General features: G+C 45.1%; 1 protein-coding gene across 2 annotated transcripts in view; it reads left to right on the top strand.

Annotated features, from left to right (window-relative positions):
- Nucleotides 1–22,640, top strand: part of LOC306855214 (calcium/calmodulin-dependent protein kinase type 1-like) — a 78,821-nt gene that overhangs the window by 40,684 nt on the left and 15,497 nt on the right. For both annotated transcript variants that reach the window (XM_079393727.1, XM_079393726.1), the window contains exon 3: nucleotides 16,753–16,884. In XM_079393727.1, the coding sequence (XP_079249853.1) occupies nucleotides 16,753–16,884 (132 nt within the window). The remainder of the gene's footprint in view (nucleotides 1–16,752; nucleotides 16,885–22,640) is intronic.

Genomic DNA, 22,640 nt, shown 5'->3' with positions numbered 1-22,640 from the left:
AAATAAATGTCCACGGAAGCAGTACGTAGGGTCCGCTGAATAAATTGGAAATGGACATTTTTTCATGTGAAAATGTCCATTTTCAATGTATTCAGCTGGCCCTGCATACTGCTTTCGTGGACACGTAAATATGTGCAATATTGTTAATGAAAACACATCTACTGTACTCAGCACTCTCAGCGGGAACCCATTCATGTCAGTTTCTTGTCATAATACTGTATAATTTGCATAAAAATGATTGTTTCTGATGTTGGAATTTGGAGTTGGATTTTGGTGAACTTCACCACATATGGTGCATGACCACCTGTAATTTATTTGACGGTGCTTCCGTAGATGGTGCGTGGACGATACAGTAACATGTCATATTTCATAACTGCAATGAAATTATTGTGTAATACCTACAGTTTAGTGCCCAGGGAACACCACACAGCAGCCCCATGTACATTAGAGCACAAAAAATATCTTATTTTGCATAAAAATAAATGTCCACGGAAGCAGTACGTAGGGTCCGCTGAATAAATTGGAAATGGACATTTTTTCATGTGAAAATGTCCATTTTCAATGTATTCAGCTGGCCCTGCATACTGCTTTCGTGGACACGTAAATATGTGCAATATTGTTAATGAAAACACATCTACTGTACTCAGCACTCTCAGCGGGAACCCATTCATGTCAGTTTATTGTCATAATACTGTATAATTTGCATAAAAATAAATGTCCACGGAAGCAGTACGTAGGGTCCGCTGAATAAATTGGAAATGGACATTTTTTCATGTGAAAATGTCCATTTTCAATTTATTCAGCTGGCCCTTCATACTGCTTTCGTGGACACGTAAATATGTGCAATATTGTTGATGAAAACACCTCTACTGTACTCAGCACGCTCAGCGGAACCCATTCATGTCAGTTTCTTGTCATAATACTGTATAATTTGCATAAAAATGATTGTCTCTGACGTTGGAATTTGGAGTTGGATTTTGGTGAACTTCACCACATATGGTGCATGACCACCTGTAACTTATTTGACGGTGCCTCCATAGATGGGCCGTGGACGGTACAGTAACATGTCATATTTCATAACTGCGCAGCCGGACCGACAATGCTTGAGAAGCGGCTACGGCCCTCAATCTCGGGGGCCTGAACGAGGGGCCCACGACAGCGGTGCTTGCCGAGTTTCGAGGCCGTGCGACCTTCCGTCTCCGTACGGGGGACGTCCCACTTCCCATTTAAGCGTACCGGTTTGGTGGACGCGCGCTCCCTCTTTTGACCTTTTGACCCCCAAAGAAGGTCGTACGGTCACCAGACTTTTCCGCCCGGTCGAGGGGGTCCCCTCGAGTCCAAAGAGTCCAATTTCGGCTCGATAGGACCCTGGCGAGCAGTGTCCACGAAACCGCTAGGCCGAACCCATTCAAATAAATGGCAAGTGGGATCTTTTCAGAAACGTCCCAGGGGGACCAAATCGCACACAGAGTTTTGTCAGGAGCCCCTGAGTGACTTCCCAAAAGGGCCTCGACCTGGGACCCCGAAAAGTATTTTTCCTCATTTTTCATATGTCTCTTTGTCTGCCTTTGAATTCAATAGGAGAGACCCTGAAACAGGCCCGATTTTAGCGAGACGCGCAGCCGGACCAAAATGCCTGAGAAGCGGCTACGGCCCTCGATCTCGGGGGCCTGAACGAGGGGCCCACGACGGCGGTGCTGGCCGAATTTCGAGGCCGTGCGACCTTCCGTCTCCGTACGGGGGACGTCCCACATCCCATTTAAGCGTACCGGTTTGGTGGACGCGCGCTCCCTCTTTTGACCTTTTGACCCCCAAACAAGGTCGTACGGTCACCACACTTTTCCGCCCGGTCGAGGGGGTCCCCTCGACTCCAAAGAGTCCAATTTTGGCTCGATAGGACCCTGGCGAGCGGTGTCCACGAAACCGCTAGGCCGAACCCATTCAAATAAATGGCAAGTGGGATTTTTTCAGAAACGTCCCAGGGGCCCGAAACCCGACAGGGTGGCTGCTGGGGCCCCCCCGAGTGAGCCGCCAAAAGCGCGGGGCCCTAGGACGAGTCACTTTTTTTCCCGAGGTCCTTTGGGTTCGGGCTTCGGGGCCGTGAGTGAGGGGCCCCTGAGGTGCAAGAATCTGAAATCTCAGTGTCCTACTACCTATCGTCTCCGAACGGGAGACGTCCCGCTTCCCATTTAAACGCGTAACGGTTTGGTGGACGCGCGCTCCCTCTTTTGACCTTTTGACCCCCAAAGAAGGTCGTACGGTCAAAATGCTTGAGATGCGGCTACGGCCCTCAATCTCGGGGACCTGAACGAGGGGCCCACGACGGCGGTGCTTGCCGAGTTTCGAGGCCGTGCGACCTTCCGTCTCCGTACGGGGGACGTCCCGCTTCCCATTTAAGCGTACCGGTTTGGTGGACGCGCGCTCCCTCTTTTGACCTTTTGATCCCCAAAGAAGGTCGTACGGTCACCACGCTTTTCCGCCCGGTCGAGGGGGTCCCCTCGAGTCCAAAGAGTCCAATTTCGGCTCGATGGGACCCTGGCGAGCAGTGTCCACGAAACCGCTAGGCCGAACCCATTCAAATAAATGGCAAGTGGGATTTTTTCAGAAACGTCCCAGGGGGACCAAATCGCACACAGAGTTGTGTCAGGAGCCCCTGAGCGACTTCCCAAAAGGGCCTGGACCTGGGACCCCGAAAAGTATTTTTCCTCATTTTTCATATGTCTCTTTGTCTGCCTTTGAATTCAATAGGAGAGATCCTGAAACAGGCCCGATTTTAGAGAGACACGCAGCCGGACCCACAATGCTCGAGAAGCGGCTACGGCCCTCGATCTCGGGGGCCTGGACGAGGGGCCCACGACGGCGGTGCTTGCCGAGTTTCGAGGCCGTGCGACCTTCCGTCTCCGTACGGGGGACGTCCCACTTCCCATTTAAGCGTACCGGTTTGGTGGACGCGCGCTCCCTCTTTTGACCTTTTGACCCCCAAACAAGGTCGTACGGTCACCAGACTTTTCCGCCCTGTCGAGGGGGTCCCCTCGAGTCCAACGAGTCCAATTTCGCCTCGATGGGACCCTGGCGAGCGGTGTCCACGAAACCGCTAGGCCGAACCCATTCAAATAAATGGCAAGTGGGATTTTTTCAGAAACGTCCCAGGGGCCCGAAATTCGACAGGGTGGCTGCTGGGGCCCCCCCGAGTGAGCCGCCAAAAGCGCGGGGCCCTAGGGCGAGTCACTTTTTTTCCCGAGGTCCTTCGGATTCGTGCTTCGGGGCCTCGAGTGAGGGGCCCCTGAGGTGCAAGGATCTCAAATCTCAGTGTCCTACTTCCTATTGTCTCCGAACGGGAGACGTCCCGCTTCCCATTTAAACGCGTAACGGTTTGGTGGACGCGCGCTCCCTCTTTTGACCTTTTGACCCCCAAACAAGGTCGTACGGTCACCACGCTTTTCCGCCCGGTCGAGGGGGTCCCCTCGAGTCCAAAGAGTCCAATTTCGGCTCGATAGGACCCTGGCGAGCGGTGTCCACGAAACCGCTAGGCCGAACCCATTCGAATAACTGGCAAGTGGGATTTTTTCAGAAACGTCCCAGGGGCCCGAAACTCGACAGGGTGGCTCCTGGTGCCCCCCCGAGCGAGCCACCGAAAGCGCGGGGCCCTAGGGCGAGGGGAAAATCGGGAGCCCTCTGCACAAAATCTCTCTCTCTGCCCTCTTGGACTCTTAAACACTCAGAGCCTTTCGTGTGATCGCAAGGTGCCAGACGGGTGGTTTTTTTCCCAAATTCCTATGGCTCCGTGCTTCGGGGATGCGAAAGAGGGGCCCCTGACATGCGAGAATCTCGAATTTCTAGGCCCCTCGACCCTTCGTCTCCGTACGGGGGACGTCCCACTTCCCATTTAAACGTACCGGTTTGGTGGACGCGCGCTCCCTCTTTTGACCTTTTGACCCCCAAACGAGGTCGTACGGTCACCAGACTTTTCCGCCCGGTCGAGGGGACCCCCTCGAGTCCAAAGAGTCCAATTTCGGCTCGATGGGACCCTGGCGAGCGGTGTCCACGAAACCGCTAGGCCGAACCCATTCAAATAAATGGCAAGTGGGATTTTTTCAGAAACGTCCCAGGGGCCCGAAATTCGACAGGGTGGCTGCTGGGGCCCCCCCGAATGAGCCGCCAAAAGCGCGGGGCCCTAGGGCGAGTCGCTTTTTTTCCCGAGGTCCTTCGGATTCGTGCTTCGGGGCCGCGAGTGAGGGGCCCCTGAGGTGCAGGGATCTCAAATCTCAGTGTCCTACTACCTATGGTCTCCGAACGGGAGACGTCCCGCTTACCATTTAAACGCGTAACGGTTTGGTGGACGCGCGCTCCCTCTTTTGACCTTTTGACCCCAAAACAAGGTCGTACGGTCACCAGACTTTTCCGCCCGGTCGAGGGGGTCCCCTCGAGTCCAACGAGTCCAATTTCGGCTCGATGGGACCCTGGCTAGCGGTGTCCACGAAACCGCTAGGCCGAACCCATTCAAATAAATGGCAAGTGGGATTTTTTCAGAAACGTCCCAGGGGCCCGAAATTCGACAGGGTGGCTGCTGGGGCCCCCCCGAGTGAGCCGCCAAAAGCGCGGGGCCCTAGGGCGAGTCACTTTTTTTCCCGAGGTCCTTCGGATGCGTTCTTCGGGGCCGCGAGTGAGGGGCCCCTGAGGTGCAAGGATCTCAAATCTCAGTGTCCTACTACCTATCGTCTCCGAACGGGAGACGTCCCGCTTCCCATTTAAACGCGTAACGGTTTGGTGGACGCGCGCTCCCTCTTTTGACCTTTTGACCCCCAAACAAGGTCGTACGGTCAGCACGCTTTTCCGCCCGGTCGAGGGGGTCCCCTCGAGTCCAAAGAGTCCAATTTCGGCTCGATCGGACCCTGGCGAGCGGTGTCCACGAAACCGCTAGGCCGAACCCATTCAAATAAATGGCAAGTGGGATTTTTTCAGAAACGTCCCAGGGGCCCGAAACTCGACAGGGTGGCTCCTGGGCCCCCCCCGAGCGAGCCGCCGAAGGCGCGGGCCCCTAGGGCGAGGGGAAAATCGGGAGCCCCCTGCACAAAATCTCTCTCTCTGCCCTCTTAGACTCTTAAACCCTCAGAGCCTTTCGAGTGATCGCAAGGTGCCAGACGGGTGTTTTTTTTCCCAAATTCCTATGGCTCCGTGCTTCGGGGACGCGAAAGAGGGGCCCCTGAGATGCGAGAATCTCGAATTTCCAGGCCCCACGACCCTTCGTCTCCGTACGGGGGACGTCCCACTTCCCATTTAAGCGTACCGGTTTGGTGGACGCGCGCTCCCTCTTTTGACCTTTTGACCCCCAAACAAGGTCGTACGGTCACCAGACTTTTCCGCCCGGTCGAGGGGGTCCCCTCGAGTCCAACGAGTCCAATTTCGGCTCGATGGGACCCTGGCGAGCGGTGTCCACGAAACCGCTAGGCCGAACCCATTCAAATAAATGGCAAGTGGGATTTTTTCAGAAACGTCCCAGGGGCCCGAAATTCGACAGGGTGGCTGCTGGGGCCCCCCCGAGTGAGCCGCCAAAAGCGCGGGGCCCTAGGGCGAGTCGCTTTTTTTCCCGAGGTCCTTCGGATTCGTGCTTCGGGGCCGCGAGCGAGGGGCCCCTGAGGTGCAAGGATCTCAAATCTCAGTGTCCTACTACCTATCGTCTCCGAACGGGAGACGTCCCGCTTCCCATTTAAACGCGTAACGGTTTGGTGGACGCGCGCTCCCTCTTTTGACCTTTTGACCCCCAAACAAGGTCGTACGGTCACCACGCTTTTCCGCCCGGTCGAGGGGGTCCCCTCGAGTCCAAAGAGTCCAATTTCGGCTCGATCGGACCCTGGCGAGCGGTGTCCACGAAACCGCTAGGCCGAACCCATTCAAATAAATGGTAAGCGGGATTTTTTCAGAAACGTCCCAGGGGTCCCAAACTTCACAGGGGGGTTCGTGGGGCCCCCCTATGTGCCCCACCGAGACCTGGGGCCGATCGGAGCATCTTTAGTCGGCGTCGAAAAAACGGCCAGAGGGGGCGCCGGTGAGCTCCCGTGGGCTGGGCACGCCCACCCACCCCCTCTGGCCACTTTTGGACACGTTCCGTAAAAATAGTGGGTAAGTGGACAAATAGTGGGTCCGTGGGACCGGGGGTGGCGGGGGGGGGGGGTCTTTGGGGCAGAGGGGCCGATCCGCACCCAATGTGGCCAAATGGACAAATAGTGGTTTCGTGGGACCGGGGGTCCGCCCATGGAACCAGTAGGGCGTTGGACAAATAGTAGCTCGCTGGGATGCGAATCCCACCCATGCCCATTCATTTAATGGGAGCATGGACAAATAGTAGGGTTTTGGGAGCAACAAACCCCATTTACCCATTAAAATGATGGCAAAAGGACAAATAAAGGGTTCGTGGCAGGGTGGGGGGGGTACATCGGAAGGCCAACATCGCCCCCTATAGATGTCCAAACCCAGATTACTCCGGAATTCCCTCGGAAATGGGGGGTAAGTTGACCCGTCCCATTGGCCAGTTAAATAATGGGGAAAGAGGATCCAAATCCACCCTACGATCCCTCGAACCCATTATTTGCCCAATGGCAGTTTATTTACATGGGCAAATGTCCACGAACCCACTACAAGTACTACCTTCAGAAATTGTAAATATTTAAATATTATACTTTTCTGTTTCCCATCATATACAATTATTGTATCCATATTTACTGCACTGTTATGTATACATTTTACTCTGTCGTAAAACTGGTAACATTTTTAGTATGTAACATCTGTGCAAATATTTTTAGCAAGATAACACTTTTTTTTCTCACTTCACTAGAACTTCCTTTTTTCAGTTCTACATGTGCAATCCAGCTAGTGTTAGACTAGTTTGTGTGTGTTAGTGTTATAGCAGAGCAACTGATACCAGGAGTTGAACCATTTTGAGTTTGATGAGGTCACAGAACAGCACATTACATGACTTAAACAAACATGTTTGACATACACGGGGTCTGCTGTTTTACGCTCGTCACATCAATATCTGTGCACCATCATGTTCAGTTGTATGTCAGCACTAGTGTGCCATTGCTGTTAACAAGCAAGTGTATGCGTCTCCACATGCTCAGCTTTGGCAGTTTAGACAACAGCCTTCTCCCATCCTCTCTCCTGTCATGTGCACACACGTACGCATGCAGGCTTAACTGTGTATCATATCAGTGTTTGTCCTCGATGGCTGTGCTGAGCTCTCTGGGATAAGTCTGCCTGGCCGGATCTGTGCTGCTGAAGAGCTATAATCACATCCTGTTTAATAATGAGTTTACTCTTAATCTTCATTCCATTCTCAAATATTGAACAGGCTGGGTGGTTTGCTGATGATATCAGAGCTTTTAGGCCTGATCACGGATGTTCTGTTTAAATCGAGTCTTGTGACTGTGTGGATCTTTGTGTGTAATGTTATAAAGACAACTGAAACTACTGAAGATATATCAACACTCAGTAAATTATTGAAACTAGGGGTATGCAGTATTGACAAAAATGCTATTTTCTGGGTTTTTGCTGATAACGATAATTAGACAATATTTTGCTAAGTGTGTTTTTGTGCTGGTGCCTTGGCTGGTTGTTGACTCCTGAAGCTTACTTTAATTTCCAGTGGCAGTTTTACCTTTAAGGGGATTTTTTCTTTTCTTTTTTCTATATGTGCATCATCTTTTATGCCACATTCTCACATTTAATCAGTAAATGCAACTACACTATCAATGTCAACAAAATCCATTTTTGCATCTGATGGGATATTTAGATCCAACAGTTTTAGGACTTCTGAGTGTGAATCTGCCTATAATGTTATAATGTTGCCAATGCTGCTTTTTCCTCACTGAGCAACCAGTGTTATTTTTGTGTTTTTTAAATACTATTATAGTATTCATTAATTATTTGAAATTTATAAGTTTAAGTTTTAGTAATTGTGTTCATTTTTAGTTCTAGTAACTTTAGTTCTTAAAATTATTTATTTTAGTTAGTTGCCAAGGCAGCATTTCTATATTTTATGTTTAAGCAATGTAATATAATTTATTTCCTCTATATTTCAATTACTGAGTGCAATTTTTAATTTTAAATTATGTGGCAGTATTAGTCCTTCTTAAATTGATTTCCAGTAGCATTTGTACGTTTAATGGCATCTTTCTAATCTTGTTATTTGTATGTATCATCTTTTGTCAAATTTTCACATTTTATCAATAAATTAGGATATATTAATAATACACTCTAAACTGTTATCAATAAAATTAAATCAGTATTAATCAAATCTTTTTTTGCACTGCAGAAGTGGTACAGAAACTTTAACTGAAGTGAATTTAGATCTATTTACACTGTTTATTGCAGCTCAGAGGTGAGCTGAATGCATTTATTCTGCATTTACAATGTTGTGAGATTAATGTTATAAATATAGAAAAATTTAAATATACCTTTAAATATGAAATTAAAACCTCCATTAGGTAGTAGCAAGTCGGTGGCTTGATGGATAAGCCATTCAGTCATTTATTCAACCAATCTGCTGAAATGGCTAAATAATTCAGGAACTAAGCATGCGACTTTGAATGGGTCATTGCATCATTGACTCACGATTCATTCAATATGCAGATTCATTCAGTAACAATACACCCCTACGTGTGGCTCAAAGACTCTCAAAGTGAGAGTAAAAAGGTTGTTTTTGACTTGAAGATCGGTGTATGACTGTGACAAGGGCAACATAATTGTCACTGCTGGGGAAGCGGCACTGGCACACACACACACATACCTCATTCACTCTCCACTTTCATCCCTTCCTGCTGTTTCTGTTGTCGGAGAAGCGGGTGCACACGCGATCCGACGACACATGGACAGGTTGAACATTTTCCCCCCCCTTTCCATCAGTTTATGCATTTCTGGGCATGTCACGCATACACACGGCATTATGTATGAGGTTTCGTCTTTGTTATGTGTTTGTTTGCGTCAGTGTATGTTAGTCCGGCCAAACAGAGCGAACGGGCGGCGAGCAGTTATGACGTCACTGACTGTGCCGCGCCGGCGCACAGCAGGCGGAGTTGGGCGAAACCACTGTTTGGCATTAGTAGGGGGTTTTGTGTATGTCGATATGTCGAAATTAAGGGTTAACTGGATTAATTGATGAAGATTATTTTTATTTATGAATTACACGTGGAGAGTATGAGTTGTTGTTGAATGATGGGCATAATTATGGAAAGTATATGAAGTACTTGGGTTTTAAACTATAATATTTACCTGTCAATGGAATGATCCTAGAATGGGGAGGAGCCTGTCTTATAAAAGGGGGACTGGAGTTAAAGAGGGGACTTGTTTTACCAAGTCGTAACGAGAGGGCAATAGCGGTGCCTCAAGCGAACCACCCCACCAGCCTTGTATATTGTGGATACGTGTTACCTGTATATACAGATATTGGATTTTTCCTGTTTATTTTTCTCTTTTGTTGTTTCTTTGTTACTTTTGGGTTTTGCTTTATTATGCTATGCACCCGTAAATACTTCACTGAGGACTGTACATTTAAGGCACTGTAAATAAATTACACTGTGCACAAAAGTGCTGTTGTGGGTGAGCCATCATTTTTTTAACATCTTTACGGACACTTGTTACGTCCCCCAAGCGAGCTGGTGGTGCTCGCTTTACCACAGTTGGTGGCAGCGGTGGGATGGCTACCCGCAAGACGGCGCCAAAAGGCAGGAAACCCAGGATGGGTTTACGGTCCCAGGTGGTGAAGGCGGGAACTGAGGAGGATGTGGCTTGGGATTCAATGGAGACTACAGAGGATGAGGAAGTAGCTGCAAGTCTCCCTGAGGCCTCATTAAAGCGCAGTCCAGCACAGTCCAATCCCGTCAATCCAGGTGTTACATCTGGTGAAGGAATGGTGACCCTGATGCGCAAGTTTCTTGACGCACAAGAGCAGAGGGAGGAGAGATATCTGCGGGAGCTCCGTGGTCTACGGGAGACCATCGTGCAGTCCGTCCAGCCTGCAGAGACCTCAATCGACATGGACAGCTTTCGGATGGAGCTACCAACACCAGCAGCAGCAGCACCGAGAGTATCCATACGACCCGTGCCAGCACGTGACCCAGACACCCCAACAGTTCCTGCTCCGAGTCAGCTGATGCAACGCTCTGAACTAAAAATGCCGGTCTTTCAGCAGGGGGAAGACATTGAAAACTATCTTCGGCGGTTTGAGCGTCTGGCCAGGACCTGGAGGTGGCCTGAGGAGGATTGGAGCTACCGGCTTGTTCCGTTGCTGACAGGACAGGCACTGGAGGCATACCTAGCGATGGACGAGGAGCAGGCTGAGGTGTATGCTGATTTAAAGGAAGCACTGCTAGAGAAGTTTAACATCTCACCGGAAACTTACCGCCAACGCTTCCGAGCAACCACTGTTCCAGCTGGGGAATCACCGACAGAGACCTACCATCGCTTGAGTAATCTGTATCGTCGCTGGGTACGACCTGAGGAACACTCTAAGGAGGAGATCGGTGAGACCATCATTCTTGAGCAGCTTCTTCGTGTGCTCCCATATGATACCCGTACCTGGGTGCGAGAGCATGAGCCGATGACAGGACTGGCTGCATCAAAGCTGGCTCAACAGTACCTAAATGCTCACCGAGGAGGTCCACGCACTCAACCATCTAGAGGTACTGTACGCTCTGTTTCAGATAACTCTGGTGTTGTGACTGAGAGGGGGCGGGTAGAACATACAGACAGTGGACAGGGGCTAAAGTCAACAGTAGGCAAAGGAATCATTTGCTTTTATTGCCAACAGCCAGGGCACAAAGCATCAGTGTGTCCTGCGCGCAAAGCAAAACTGACTGGATTCTGTTATGTTCCCAGAGACGAGGAAAGTACTAAAGACTCTGTAGGGGAGAGTCAAACGGTGTGTACTGTAACTGTTAATGGACATTCTTTGCAAGCTCTTTTGGACACTGGAAGTTCTCTCTCGTTACTGAAACCATGTTTTGTGGCAAATGTCAGTTATGTGAACACCACTTCTGTTCAGTGTGTGCATGGGGACATTAAGCAGTATCCCCGAGCTGAAGTGATTGTGGGTGTACAGGATCAATTGTATTTGTTGAATGTTGCCATTGTTGAAAACCTACCAGCAGACATGATTTTGGGACGGGATTTGCCAATACTCCGTGAACTGTTACAAATCTCTGTTTCTGCCACTGTGAATCTGTCATGTCCTACTGTCACTCGGGCACAGGCCAAATCAGGTCTGCAGCCGTTGCCAGACTTAGACAGTAGTCTGTTGCAAGGCGGGACCAAGGGCCCTAGAAAGTCACGCCGACAGCGGCGGCTAGAAAAGTACCTGGGTACCCCAGCCTCTGAGACGTCTGTGGAAGGTCTTGATGCTAGTGGCTGGAGGATCCCAGAGAATATCTCAAAACTGCAAAGAGGGGATGAGTCTTTAAAACCACTGTTTAAGAAGGCTGAGTGTGATAATGTGTCCAATCTGGGCAAGGAAAGGTATGTTGTGACAAATGGAGTGTTGTACTTACAAGCAAATGATGTGACACGTTTGATTGTTCCAACTTGTTGTCGCCAAGTTGTCTTACATTTAGCACACACAGTTCCCTGGGCTGGCCACCTTGGCCAGCAGAAAACTTATGCACGCATTCACTCACGCTTTCACTGGCCCACACTATATACTGATGTACAGACATATTGCACCACATGCGCCATCTGTCAAAAGACCAGTGTTGTGTCCCAGCGGGGCAGAGCTCCCTTACAACCTCTCCCTGTCATCTCTGCTCCTTTCAGACGCATCGCTATGGACATTGTGGGGCCTTTGGAGAAAAGTAGTGCGGGACATCAGTACATCCTGGTGATCAGTGATTACGCTACAAGATATCCGGAAGCCTTCCCACTTCGAACCATCACCACGCCCAAAATCATTCTTGCCCTTGTCCAACTCTTTTCCAGAGTAGGTATACCAGAGGAGATCCTGACGGACCAGGGAACCAACTTCACCTCGCGGCTAATGAGACAACTACATCAACAGCTAGGCATCACCGCCATCAGGACGAGTCCTTACCACCCACAGACAGATGGCCTGGTGGAGAGGTTCAATCAGACCCTGAAGAACATGCTACGGAAGTTTGTTGCAGACACAGGGCGTGACTGGGACAGATGGCTACCGTTTGTGCTCTTCGCATATAGGGAAGTACCTCAGGCCTCAACCGGTTTCTCGCCATTCGAACTCCTTTATGGCTGGCAGGTACAAGGACCGTTGGATCTGCTTAGAAAGAGCTGGGAGGATCCTATCTCCAGAACCGAGGAGAAAGGCATAGTACAGTACGTGCTGGAGATGAGGGACCGGCTCGAGCAGTATCGGGAACAGGCGAGGGAAAACCTGCAAGAGGCACAACAAGCTCAGAAGCAATGGTATGACCAACATGCAAGACTGCGACAGTTCCAGCCAGGACAGAAGGTGTTACTCCTGTTACCAACATCATCAAACAAACTGCTGGCCAAGTGGCAAGGACCATATACGGTGGTCCGGAAGATGGGGCCAGTTACCTATGAGGTCCACCACCCTGATAAGGGGAAAGCCAAACAGACTTACCATGTTAACCTACTGAGGCAGTGGAAGGAACGACCCGGTAAGGCAAGCGAAACATCACTTCTGGTGCGGAAGGTGGAGGATGTGGAGGATGAAAGTTCGGATGCAAGAGCGCAGAGACAGGCGTCAGTGGTGAACTTGGATCACCTAGATGATGCTAGAAGAAAGGAACTGCAATGCATCTTGAACCAATTCCCTGCTTTGTTCCGCCAGAGGCCTGGGCGGACTGAGGTGGTGCAGCACACCATACACCTGACGGACCCAACACCAATGAGACAGCGTCCTTACCGGGTTCCTGAGAGGCTGGTGGAACCTCTAAGGGAGGAGATCAAGATGATGAAGGAACTGGGAGTAATAGAGCCCTCTACAAGTGAATGGAGCAGTCCCTTGGTTATTGTCCCAAAGAAGGATGGGACACTTCGAGTCTGCATCGACTTCCGTAAGCTGAATGCACAATCGAAGTTTGATGCTTACCCGATGCCTCGGGTGGATGACTTGTTGGAGAAAATAGGACAAGCCAAATTTATCACCACCCTGGACCTGTGTAAGGGTTACTGGCAGGTACCCCTCGGTCCAGCCTCTAGACCATACACGGCGTTCCGAACTCCGCTGGGCCTATACCAATTTACCGTCCTTCCCTTTGGCCTGCATGGGGCACCTGCCACCTTCCAAAGATTGATGGATCGAGTCCTCCAGGGTTGTGAGGAATGGTCTGCCGCCTACCTTGATGATGTTGTAATCCACAGCAACTCCTGGGCAGAACACCTGCAACATGTGCAGCAGACCTTAGAAAAGATCCAAGCAGCAGGGTTGACCTTGAACGTTGCAAAATGTGAGTGGGCACGACAAGAAGCCAGTTACCTTGGGTACTATCTAGGCAACGGCCAGCTGCGACCGCAGGTGGATAAGGTGGAGGCAGTCCTGCGGAGCTCAAGACCCAAGTCAAAGAAGGAAGTGAGGTCTTTCTTGGGCTTGGTGGGCTGGTACAGGAGGTTTATACCAAATTTTGCCTCCATTGCAGTACCCCTGACTAACCTATTGAGCAAGACGGTAAATAATCCAATACCGTGGACTGGAGACTGTGAAGCCGCGTTCAATACGCTGAAAGAAAAGATGTGTTCCAGCCCAGTCCTGCAAAGTCCAAACTTCTTCCAGCGATTTCTGGTGCAGGTGGATGCTTCTGCGACAGGGATTGGGGCAGTTCTTGCTCAGGGAAGTGAAGGAGAGGAGAAACCAGTCATCTTCCTTAGCCGCAAGCTGTTACCGAGAGAAACCCGATACTCAGCTATAGAAAAAGAGTGTCTCGCCATCAAGTGGGCCCTTGATAGTTTACGTTACTACCTCCTTGGACGAGAGTTTGACCTTGAGACTGACCATCGAGCTCTGACGTGGATTCATTCAATGAAAGATCACAATGCCAGAATCACAAGGTGGTATTTGGCCCTTCAACCTTACCACTTCAAGGTACGGCATCGACCTGGCAGGCTGAATGTAGTCGCCGACTACCTGTCCAGGTTCCCGGTCAGTACGCGGCATGGAGGGGAGGGAGGTGATGTGACAAGGGCAACATAATTGTCACTGCTGGGGAAGCGGCACTGGCACACACACACACATACCTCATTCACTCTCCACTTTCATCCCTTCCTGCTGTTTCTGTTGTCGGAGAAGCGGGTGCACACGCGATCCGACGACACATGGACAGGTTGAACATTTCCCCCCCCCTTTCCATCAGTTTATGCATTTCTGGGCATGTCACGCATACACACGGCATTATGTATGAGGTTTCGTCTTTGTTATGTGTTTGTTTGCGTCAGTGTATGTTAGTCCGGCCAAACAGAGCGAACGGGCGGCGAGCAGTTATGACGTCACTGACTGTGCCGCGCCGGCGCACAGCAGGCGGAGTTGGGCGAAACCACTGTTTGGCATTAGTAGGGGGTTTTGTGTATGTCGATATGTCGAAATTAAGGGTTAACTGGATTAATTGATGAAGATTATTTTTATTTATGAATTACACGTGGAGAGTATGAGTTGTTGTTGAATGATGGGCATAATTATGGAAAGTATATGAAGTACTTGGGTTTTAAACTATAATATTTACCTGTCAATGGAATGATCCTAGAATGGGGAGGAGCCTGTCTTATAAAAGGGGGACTGGAGTTAAAGAGGGGACTTGTTTTACCAAGTCGTAACGAGAGGGCAATAGCGGTGCCTCAAGCGAACCACCCCACCAGCCTTGTATATTGTGGATACGTGTTACCTGTATATACAGATATTGGATTTTTCCTGTTTATTTTTCTCTTTTGTTGTTTCTTTGTTACTTTTGGGTTTTGCTTTATTATGCTATGCACCCGTAAATACTTCACTGAGGACTGTACATTTAAGGCACTGTAAATAAATTACACTGTGCACAAAAGTGCTGTTGTGGGTGAGCCATCATTTTTTTAACATCTTTACGGACACTTGTTACGTCCCCCAAGCGAGCTGGTGGTGCTCGCTTTACCACAATGACATTAAAGTATGGCGAGAGAAAACATAAGGAGACGTCCGCTCTCTTATAGCTCTCGCAGTATTTGATGACACACAGCGATCGTCTAACTGCGCTGCTTCAAGTCGAACACATCTAAGCAGTCTTCAGAGGAAGCATCAAGTTAGCACGCTATGTTGTCAAGTCTGCAGCTTGCGGTCTTACGTATCATGCAGAATGGACACGCTACATGTAAATGATATCCTTTGTTGTATTTTCCTGTCAAAATAACGGAGTCGCTTTGGAATTCTTCTGCTTTTAAGAACTGCCGAGTTGTCCAGTAGTGGGCGGGACTAATGCGCAAACGGCAATCTCATTGGCTGGCGCTCACCTATTATCCTCCCTGTTTTGATTTCAGCTAATCAGTTTGAGCGAACGCAGACAACCTGATTAATATTCATGAACCCACACTGTAAAAAAAAAAAAAAAAAAAAAAAGTTGAGGCAACTTCAAATTTTAAGGCAGCAAACTTCAGCAGATTTTTGAGTTTTCTCAACTTGTTGTTTTAAGTTTATACAACAAAAAGTTGAGAATCTCCTACAAAAATAAGTTGAGAGAACTCAAAAATCTGCAAAAAGCTGGTTGCTTTAAAATTTTACTGAATGAATCAGTGTTTTTGATCGAATCAGAAAGTAGCGTTTAAATACTTCATCCTTAAACTCTTCTAGATAGCCTGTGTGTTTATCCCTTCAGAGGAAGTCTTTAACATCTAGTTCCTGTTTTCCTTCGCTTTCACTGATCCACTAGCTGTAATGGTTAAATGTGTGTTATGTTCAGCGATGGAGTGACCTATGAACCAGTGAGATTTATTTGTGGACAGGGCCACAGAAATAGAAATGAAATGTTCTTGTCTCATTCACAGCTGGTTTAGATAAGAACTCAGATTTGCATGGAAGAGCTTTTATTGCTTGTCATTGTACCATGTTGTGTCTGGTTAGGTCTTGTTGAGACAGGTCTGTCTGAGTCAACATTCAGCCCATCTGTGACTTTCACTGGAAATATTAAAAGTAAAATAACAAGAAAGCTTTCCCAGCAGGATGTTACTTATGCCAACAATTTTAGGAATTTTGCATATAGGCATTTGCCTTTAATGTTTTGGTTTTGCCAACTTTTTTGGGCCCAGAAACCTGTATTATTTTAATATTATTTAGTAAACTATTGCAGTTTTGTAAACAAAAAACAAAAAAACAAAAAACCATTTGTTTGTTAATGTTCTAGAAGTTTATAATAATTTAGTAATTATTACAATTATACTTCATTATTATTCATTAGTAATTATGCAATTATTCTAAATATTTTGTTGATCTTTAGTTAATATTCATTCAAATAGTCATGAGATGTTATGAAATGTATATGCTATTTATAGTGTAAATGCTTTGGATATCTGTCCCTGACCTTCATGGACCCCTGGTCTTACTGAATTCTCATAACATCTTTTATGCAATTGTAAATGCAGAATAAATGCATTAAGCCCACCTCTGAGCTGCATTAAACAATCTGTGTAAATAGATCTAAATTGACTTCAGTTAAAGTTTGTGTATCACTTCTGCGGTGCGAAAATTGATTTGGTTAAAACTGATTGGTAAAACTGACACTGATTGATTATATGGATCTTGTCTTACAGAGGGGCTTTTTCTGAGGTGATGCTCGCAGAGGAGAAGAGGACAAGAAAACTTGTGGCAATTAAATGCATCCCGAAAAAAGCTCTGGAGGGGAAAGAGAACAGCATTGAAAATGAGATCGCCGTGCTCCACAAGTGAGTCACTGAAACAGCTGTTTCAGTTCATTTACGGATGTGCACGACACACACACAAACACACACATTAAATATCACCACCTACTAGCTGTACGAACAGTGAGGCCCATAGTTGTAAAGTCCATTAAGATCTTCATCTATGTGTAACAGCCGTGTTATCTCAGGGTGAGAAGACAGTAAGTGATTTGTGCGTGTGTTAAGAAGTTTGTGTTTAAACCTCTGGAATCATAAAGCTCTGTGGGAATGACTGAAGCCGGAGCAGCCGACGCTATTTTTAGTGTCTGGGTTGCCTGGGTTACCACAGGCAAAGAGGCATAGCATTCGCAGGGAGATTTGAGGCGACTTGTGAATGGGGAAGCACTCACAGCCTGCTGCAAAGTCACATTTCTCAACAATGCTGCTGGCACCAGTGAAAGGGCCTTAGACTTAAACTAGGGTTTTAAAAATCAACTGCATCCTCATTTGCAAAACCTAATGAGTTGTCCTAGTTAGACTGCAAATTTAAGGAATCATTGTTTCTATGTGAAGACTGTTCTAAAAGGTAGGCTGCAACATTATGTGTTGCCTTCTAAGGTGCCTGATTTTGGCCCAAAAACAAACAAACAAAAATCAAGATGGCAAACGAGTTGAATTAAATTTTACTGTGCTGTGTATTTTTATGCTCGTGAAAGTTGCAAATGAATGGAAGTTGTGAAAGGTCTTTTCATTTGTATTGTGACACACAGGGGGCAGTGACTTGGTTCCATCCATTAGTAGTTGATTGGATGAAGGGAAAATCTTAACGCGAGCTTGCAGTTGATTGTAAGAAAGGGGTGGGATTTATACAGACAAAATTATTGGTCCTTATTATTATAAGTCCTGCATACAACATCATAGAGAAGTCTGGAAAAAAATCTATCCAATGTGGAGATTTCACATAAAGTCTTGCGATTTTTTTTATAAATTAAGTTTAAAATAAATTAAAATAAGTTTTTGCTTATTAAAATTGCAATTTAACAGAAATAGCGACATATCTTTTGCTTCCATACTGTCATACTGTATATGTTGTGTTCAAGTCCTTCTCAGAAGTTTATATTTAGTTGGCAAGTCGTAATTACGACGTCAGGTGTTTTCAAGTCACTTTGGTTGGAGCAAGATGGCGATGCACCTTTTCTACAAGATTTTTAAACTCATCTCCTACAAAGTGAGGAGTAAAGAATGCGCATCTATGTGTTTTTATTCAATTTATAAAGGTGCTGAAAACTGAATTGTTTATGTATTCATATCTTTTTTTTAGGGCTGTCAGTCGATAAAAATGTGTAATTGAATTAATTACATGGTGCGGTGATTAATTCATTTTAATTAATCGCAAAATAAATTTGGCTGTGAAAATTAGGGCTGCAACAACTAATCGATAAAATCGATTATTATCGATAATGAAAATCATCGACAACGATTCTCATCATCGATTAGTCGGGTCTGCCCACAGTGCACGTCCAACTTCGGCCGGTCATGTCAAATTACAGCATTGAATAACGCATTTCTATGGACAAAATGCATATAAAAATAGTGGGGGAATCAGATGCTTCGGGAGAAGTACGCTTTGACAGTGCAAACACTTTCAGTTTACAGTCATATCCTTATCTGTAAATGTCACATATTCACGCGAGCATCTCCATTCAGTTGGAACGTTTGTTTGCAGGACATTGGGCAGAATGTGGAAGTGTTTTTTGTCAATAAAATAAAAATACCCCCCCCCCCCCCCCCCGATTAATCTAAATAAATAATCGGCCAACTAATCGATTATCAAAATAATCGCTAGTTGCAGCCCTAGTGAAAATACCCACAGAAGATCATTTAAAGCTATTATTGCGTTAAATGAGAAAGTATCAAGTTGTCATTACAAATAATAGCTTTTGAAAGAAATTGTATTTGATTCTACATAAAATTTATTACACAATTGTTTAGGGTGTAACGGCCTTACAAACTATAAAAGAAGATAATTTGAGAAATGTCTCATTATTTTTTTTGTTCATACAATGAAAGTCACTGGTAACCAAAACAGCTTTGTTACCAAATCTTCAGAATACCTTCTTTTATGTTATGCAAAAGAAAGTAAGTAATTCAGGATTGAAACAACATGCAGGTGAGTAAATGATGACAGAATTTATTGTATTTTTATTTATTCTTTTGGTGAACTATTAATTTACTTATTTTCAATAAATAAAAATACATTCTAAATATGAAACTAAAACTGCTAGCATCTGGCTGTAAATGTCTTTATGATTCATTCATTCAATTAATTCAAACGGCTGATTCATTCAGGAATTAAGAAAATGGCTCTATCTATGAATGGCCTTTTGAATCATTGGTTTACACCAGGGGTGTCCAAACTACGGCCCGTAGTATCATTTGAAAATGATACGAATCTGCAGAGGTGGGCGCGTTCTGCTGCAAACTATGGGCGTTTTCATCCAGTCCATGAGGCAGATTGTTCCAAAATAGCTCATTTGATGCAATATCAGTAATATCCAATAGATGGCGCTGTAGCCTATAGTGCAGTATATAATCCCTGATTTACACCATCCCGCCGTTCCGACGCGGCCACCGGATCGCGGCCACTCCAGTCAATCCGCGGCACGTTTCAGAAGCGGCTCTCCGCATGGCTTCACTAAAGATAGGCGCCTAGTCTATTTTTGACGGACGCCGCATTCAAGCCGCACAGTGAATACAAAATAAAAAGTCAAAATAGCTATATACGCTACAAGACTGGCACAATTGTGAATAAGTAACTTGTTTTAAAAATGTGAAAGTGTTCATTTGTTTTGAAAAATGCCTTGTATTGGAGCCGTTTTAAAAATGCTTAAAATGCTCTGTAGACTTTCCAGAATCAGAACAAATGCCAGCGTTATCCCGTTCTCCTCCTGCTCTCGGGCGTTGTAATTTTGTGGGGAAAACATGGAAATAATTTGTCATTTTATCTTGCAAAGATTTGCTTTCTTTTGTTTTCCACACACATTTTTATGAAAATGGATATAGTAGCCTACTGTTTTTCTGGATTATAAATAGTTTTTTTTTTTCATCTGAAATGTGCTGTAATTTCCAAGGCGACTTATATAAAGCAGTCAAGGTCAAGCGCAAAGCGCGCACATTAGGATTGGTGATGAATGAGAAAAGGCAAGTGAGTTTGTTTTGAGTTTGTATTGTGCATTTTCCAGCAAGCATGCCGCTAGTTTCAGTTTCGCGTTAAATATAACGCTGGGCATTTATAATATATATTTATAGTGAATGCCACTATAATTTGTGTTTGTTTTTTTTTACTTATATGTTCGTTCTTTTTTCTATTCTGAACACTGCTAAATTTACAGGATTTTTTTGCCCTGCATCATATCTGTCAAAAGTCAACTGAATGAAATAAGATGACGTACATGTGTGGGGGAGGGGCCTGTGTGTGATCTACATTAAAATATTTTAATAATTTTTTTTTTCATAACCATTTAATTAAGTTAATTCATTAGGCCTACTTTTTTATATCATATTTTTTAGATGCAACTTTGCAACTTTAATGCAATAATAATTTCATTAAATTGAACAAATTTACCATAAATACAGATGCTGCATACATTGCATTAAATGTGTTTTCTCACTGACACGCCCCCAACTCAGAAACTTGGGGGTTAAAGAAATTTCTGAGTTTCCCACTTGTAATTAAAACTATGTGGTGGCGTTCATGTGTGTTTAACTTGTATCTCATAGATCTTTCCTACTTGAAAAACATGACTTGAAAGCATATATCCAAGTGAAATGAAAATCTGAAAATAAAAAATGTAGGGTTGTTGATTGGATGGAGTCAGATCTGAATGTGAGCTCGTAGTCATTTAAAAAAAAAAAAAAAATTTTTTTTTTTTTTTTTTTTTTTTTTTTTTCCAATAATGCAGTTGAACAGTGATGTGGTAGTAACCCTATAATGCAATTGAACAGTTTATCTATATATTTTTTTTAAATATGCTTTTTCATTCAAAGAAATTTACAGTATCTTACAACAGGGACATTCCCCCAGTCTTTGTCGCCCACAGAGATGATACAGCAGGATCAGCATTGTGTAAGACATCCATATTATGTCACTGAATCTGACCGGGTGTCCTTAAGGAAAGACATGCTCACTGAGATTACTGTGCACACTAGAGCACAGGGCATTCTGGGACAGCTTGAGGGCCATGCTTATATCTGCTGTCAGCAAGTGCAAGATCTGTCTATGTACTTTGAAGCAGGGTTATTAATAATTTGGAGCATTTTAGACAGAAACGAAGTAATTATAGAATAATTGAACTGATAGATTTATTTATTTAGATGATTTGGCAATCATGTAGTGAAAATCTAATATTGTGACAGCCTTAGTTATAGTTTAAAAAATGACTTGCTTCAAAATGTTTCATCTCTCTCACATGTACCGTCCTGAAAAATCACCATAATAGAATACTACCATTAAAATTTAAGTTCAAAGTACAGTATACCATATTTGCGAGTAAAGAAATGTGGTAAAAATATACAGTGGCTTCTACATTCATATGTAAATTATGATACCATCATTCTGGCAGAGGCATTATTGATTCAGCAGCTCATACCTGATCTGCTTAAATCTGATGTTAGATGGCCACACTAGAGAAAAAAACTAATCTGGATCTGTCAAAGTTTGCAAAGTTCATGTGTTGAATCTTTGACATTTATTTTGAGTTTAGTTTGAATATATTAAATGATACTATGTAAAACTTTATTTTACAACGTCCTTGTTACACATTTCTTGTGCTTCCAATTGTAAATGATGCATAATTACAAGCAACTAACCCTAAAACAAACCTCAAGCATAAACCCTTAATAAATAGAAACTATGTGCTGTTTATTAAAGTAAAAGTTTACCCAAAAAATGAACATTGCCTTAAAATGTACTCGCCTTTAGGCCATCCAAGATGTAGATGAGTTTGATTCTTTATTCAAACAGATTTGGAGAAATGTAGCATTACATCACTTGCTCATCAATGGATCCTCTGCAGTGAATGGGTGCCGTCAGAATGAAAGTCCAAACAGATGAAAAAACATCACAATAATCCACAAATTTAAGTAATCCACATGACTCCCGTCCATCAATTAACATCTTGTGAAGTGAAAAGCTTGTTTGTAAGAAACAAATCCATCGTTATGTATTCATAAAGTCATTTAACTTAAAACGAATCATCTTTTCATATCCATAAATAGTTTGGGGTTAAAAACGTGGATTGCTTGTGGATCATTGTATTGTTTTTATCAGCTCTCATTCTGACGGCACCCATTCACTGCAGAGTATCCATTGGTGAGCAAGTGATATAATGCTAATTGTAGGCTACATTTCTCCAAATCTGTTTAGATGAAGAAACAAACTCATCTGACGGTGAGTAAATGTTCAACAAATTTTCAGTTTTTGTGTGAATTATTCTATTGATATTACTTTGGGTGAACTGTTCCTTTTGATATTGCAGAAATACTTTGATTGACAGTACTTTTAATGCGTAATTACACTGTAAAACGGACACCTGAAAATAAAGTGTAACGCAGTACTCAAATTAATTAACAATAATAACCTTGCTTTGGAATCGTGCCATCTCTGACTGCCCACGGTCGTGTGGGTCTGAGTGGTGTGTAGTTTAGAAGAAGTCAAAGACGAGGCCACCACTATGCCTGAAAGGGGAGGAGGCGAGAAGGGGAGTGGGTGAGTGTACATGTTGCAGACATGAGAGAAAGAA

The sequence above is a fragment of the Barbus barbus genome (assembly GCF_936440315.1).
Source record: "Barbus barbus genome assembly, chromosome: 35".
In the NCBI taxonomy this organism is placed as follows: domain Eukaryota; kingdom Metazoa; phylum Chordata; class Actinopteri; order Cypriniformes; family Cyprinidae; genus Barbus; species Barbus barbus.
The sequence above is the reverse complement of the archived record's forward strand: the minus strand, read 5'-3'. Positions and strand labels throughout refer to the sequence as shown.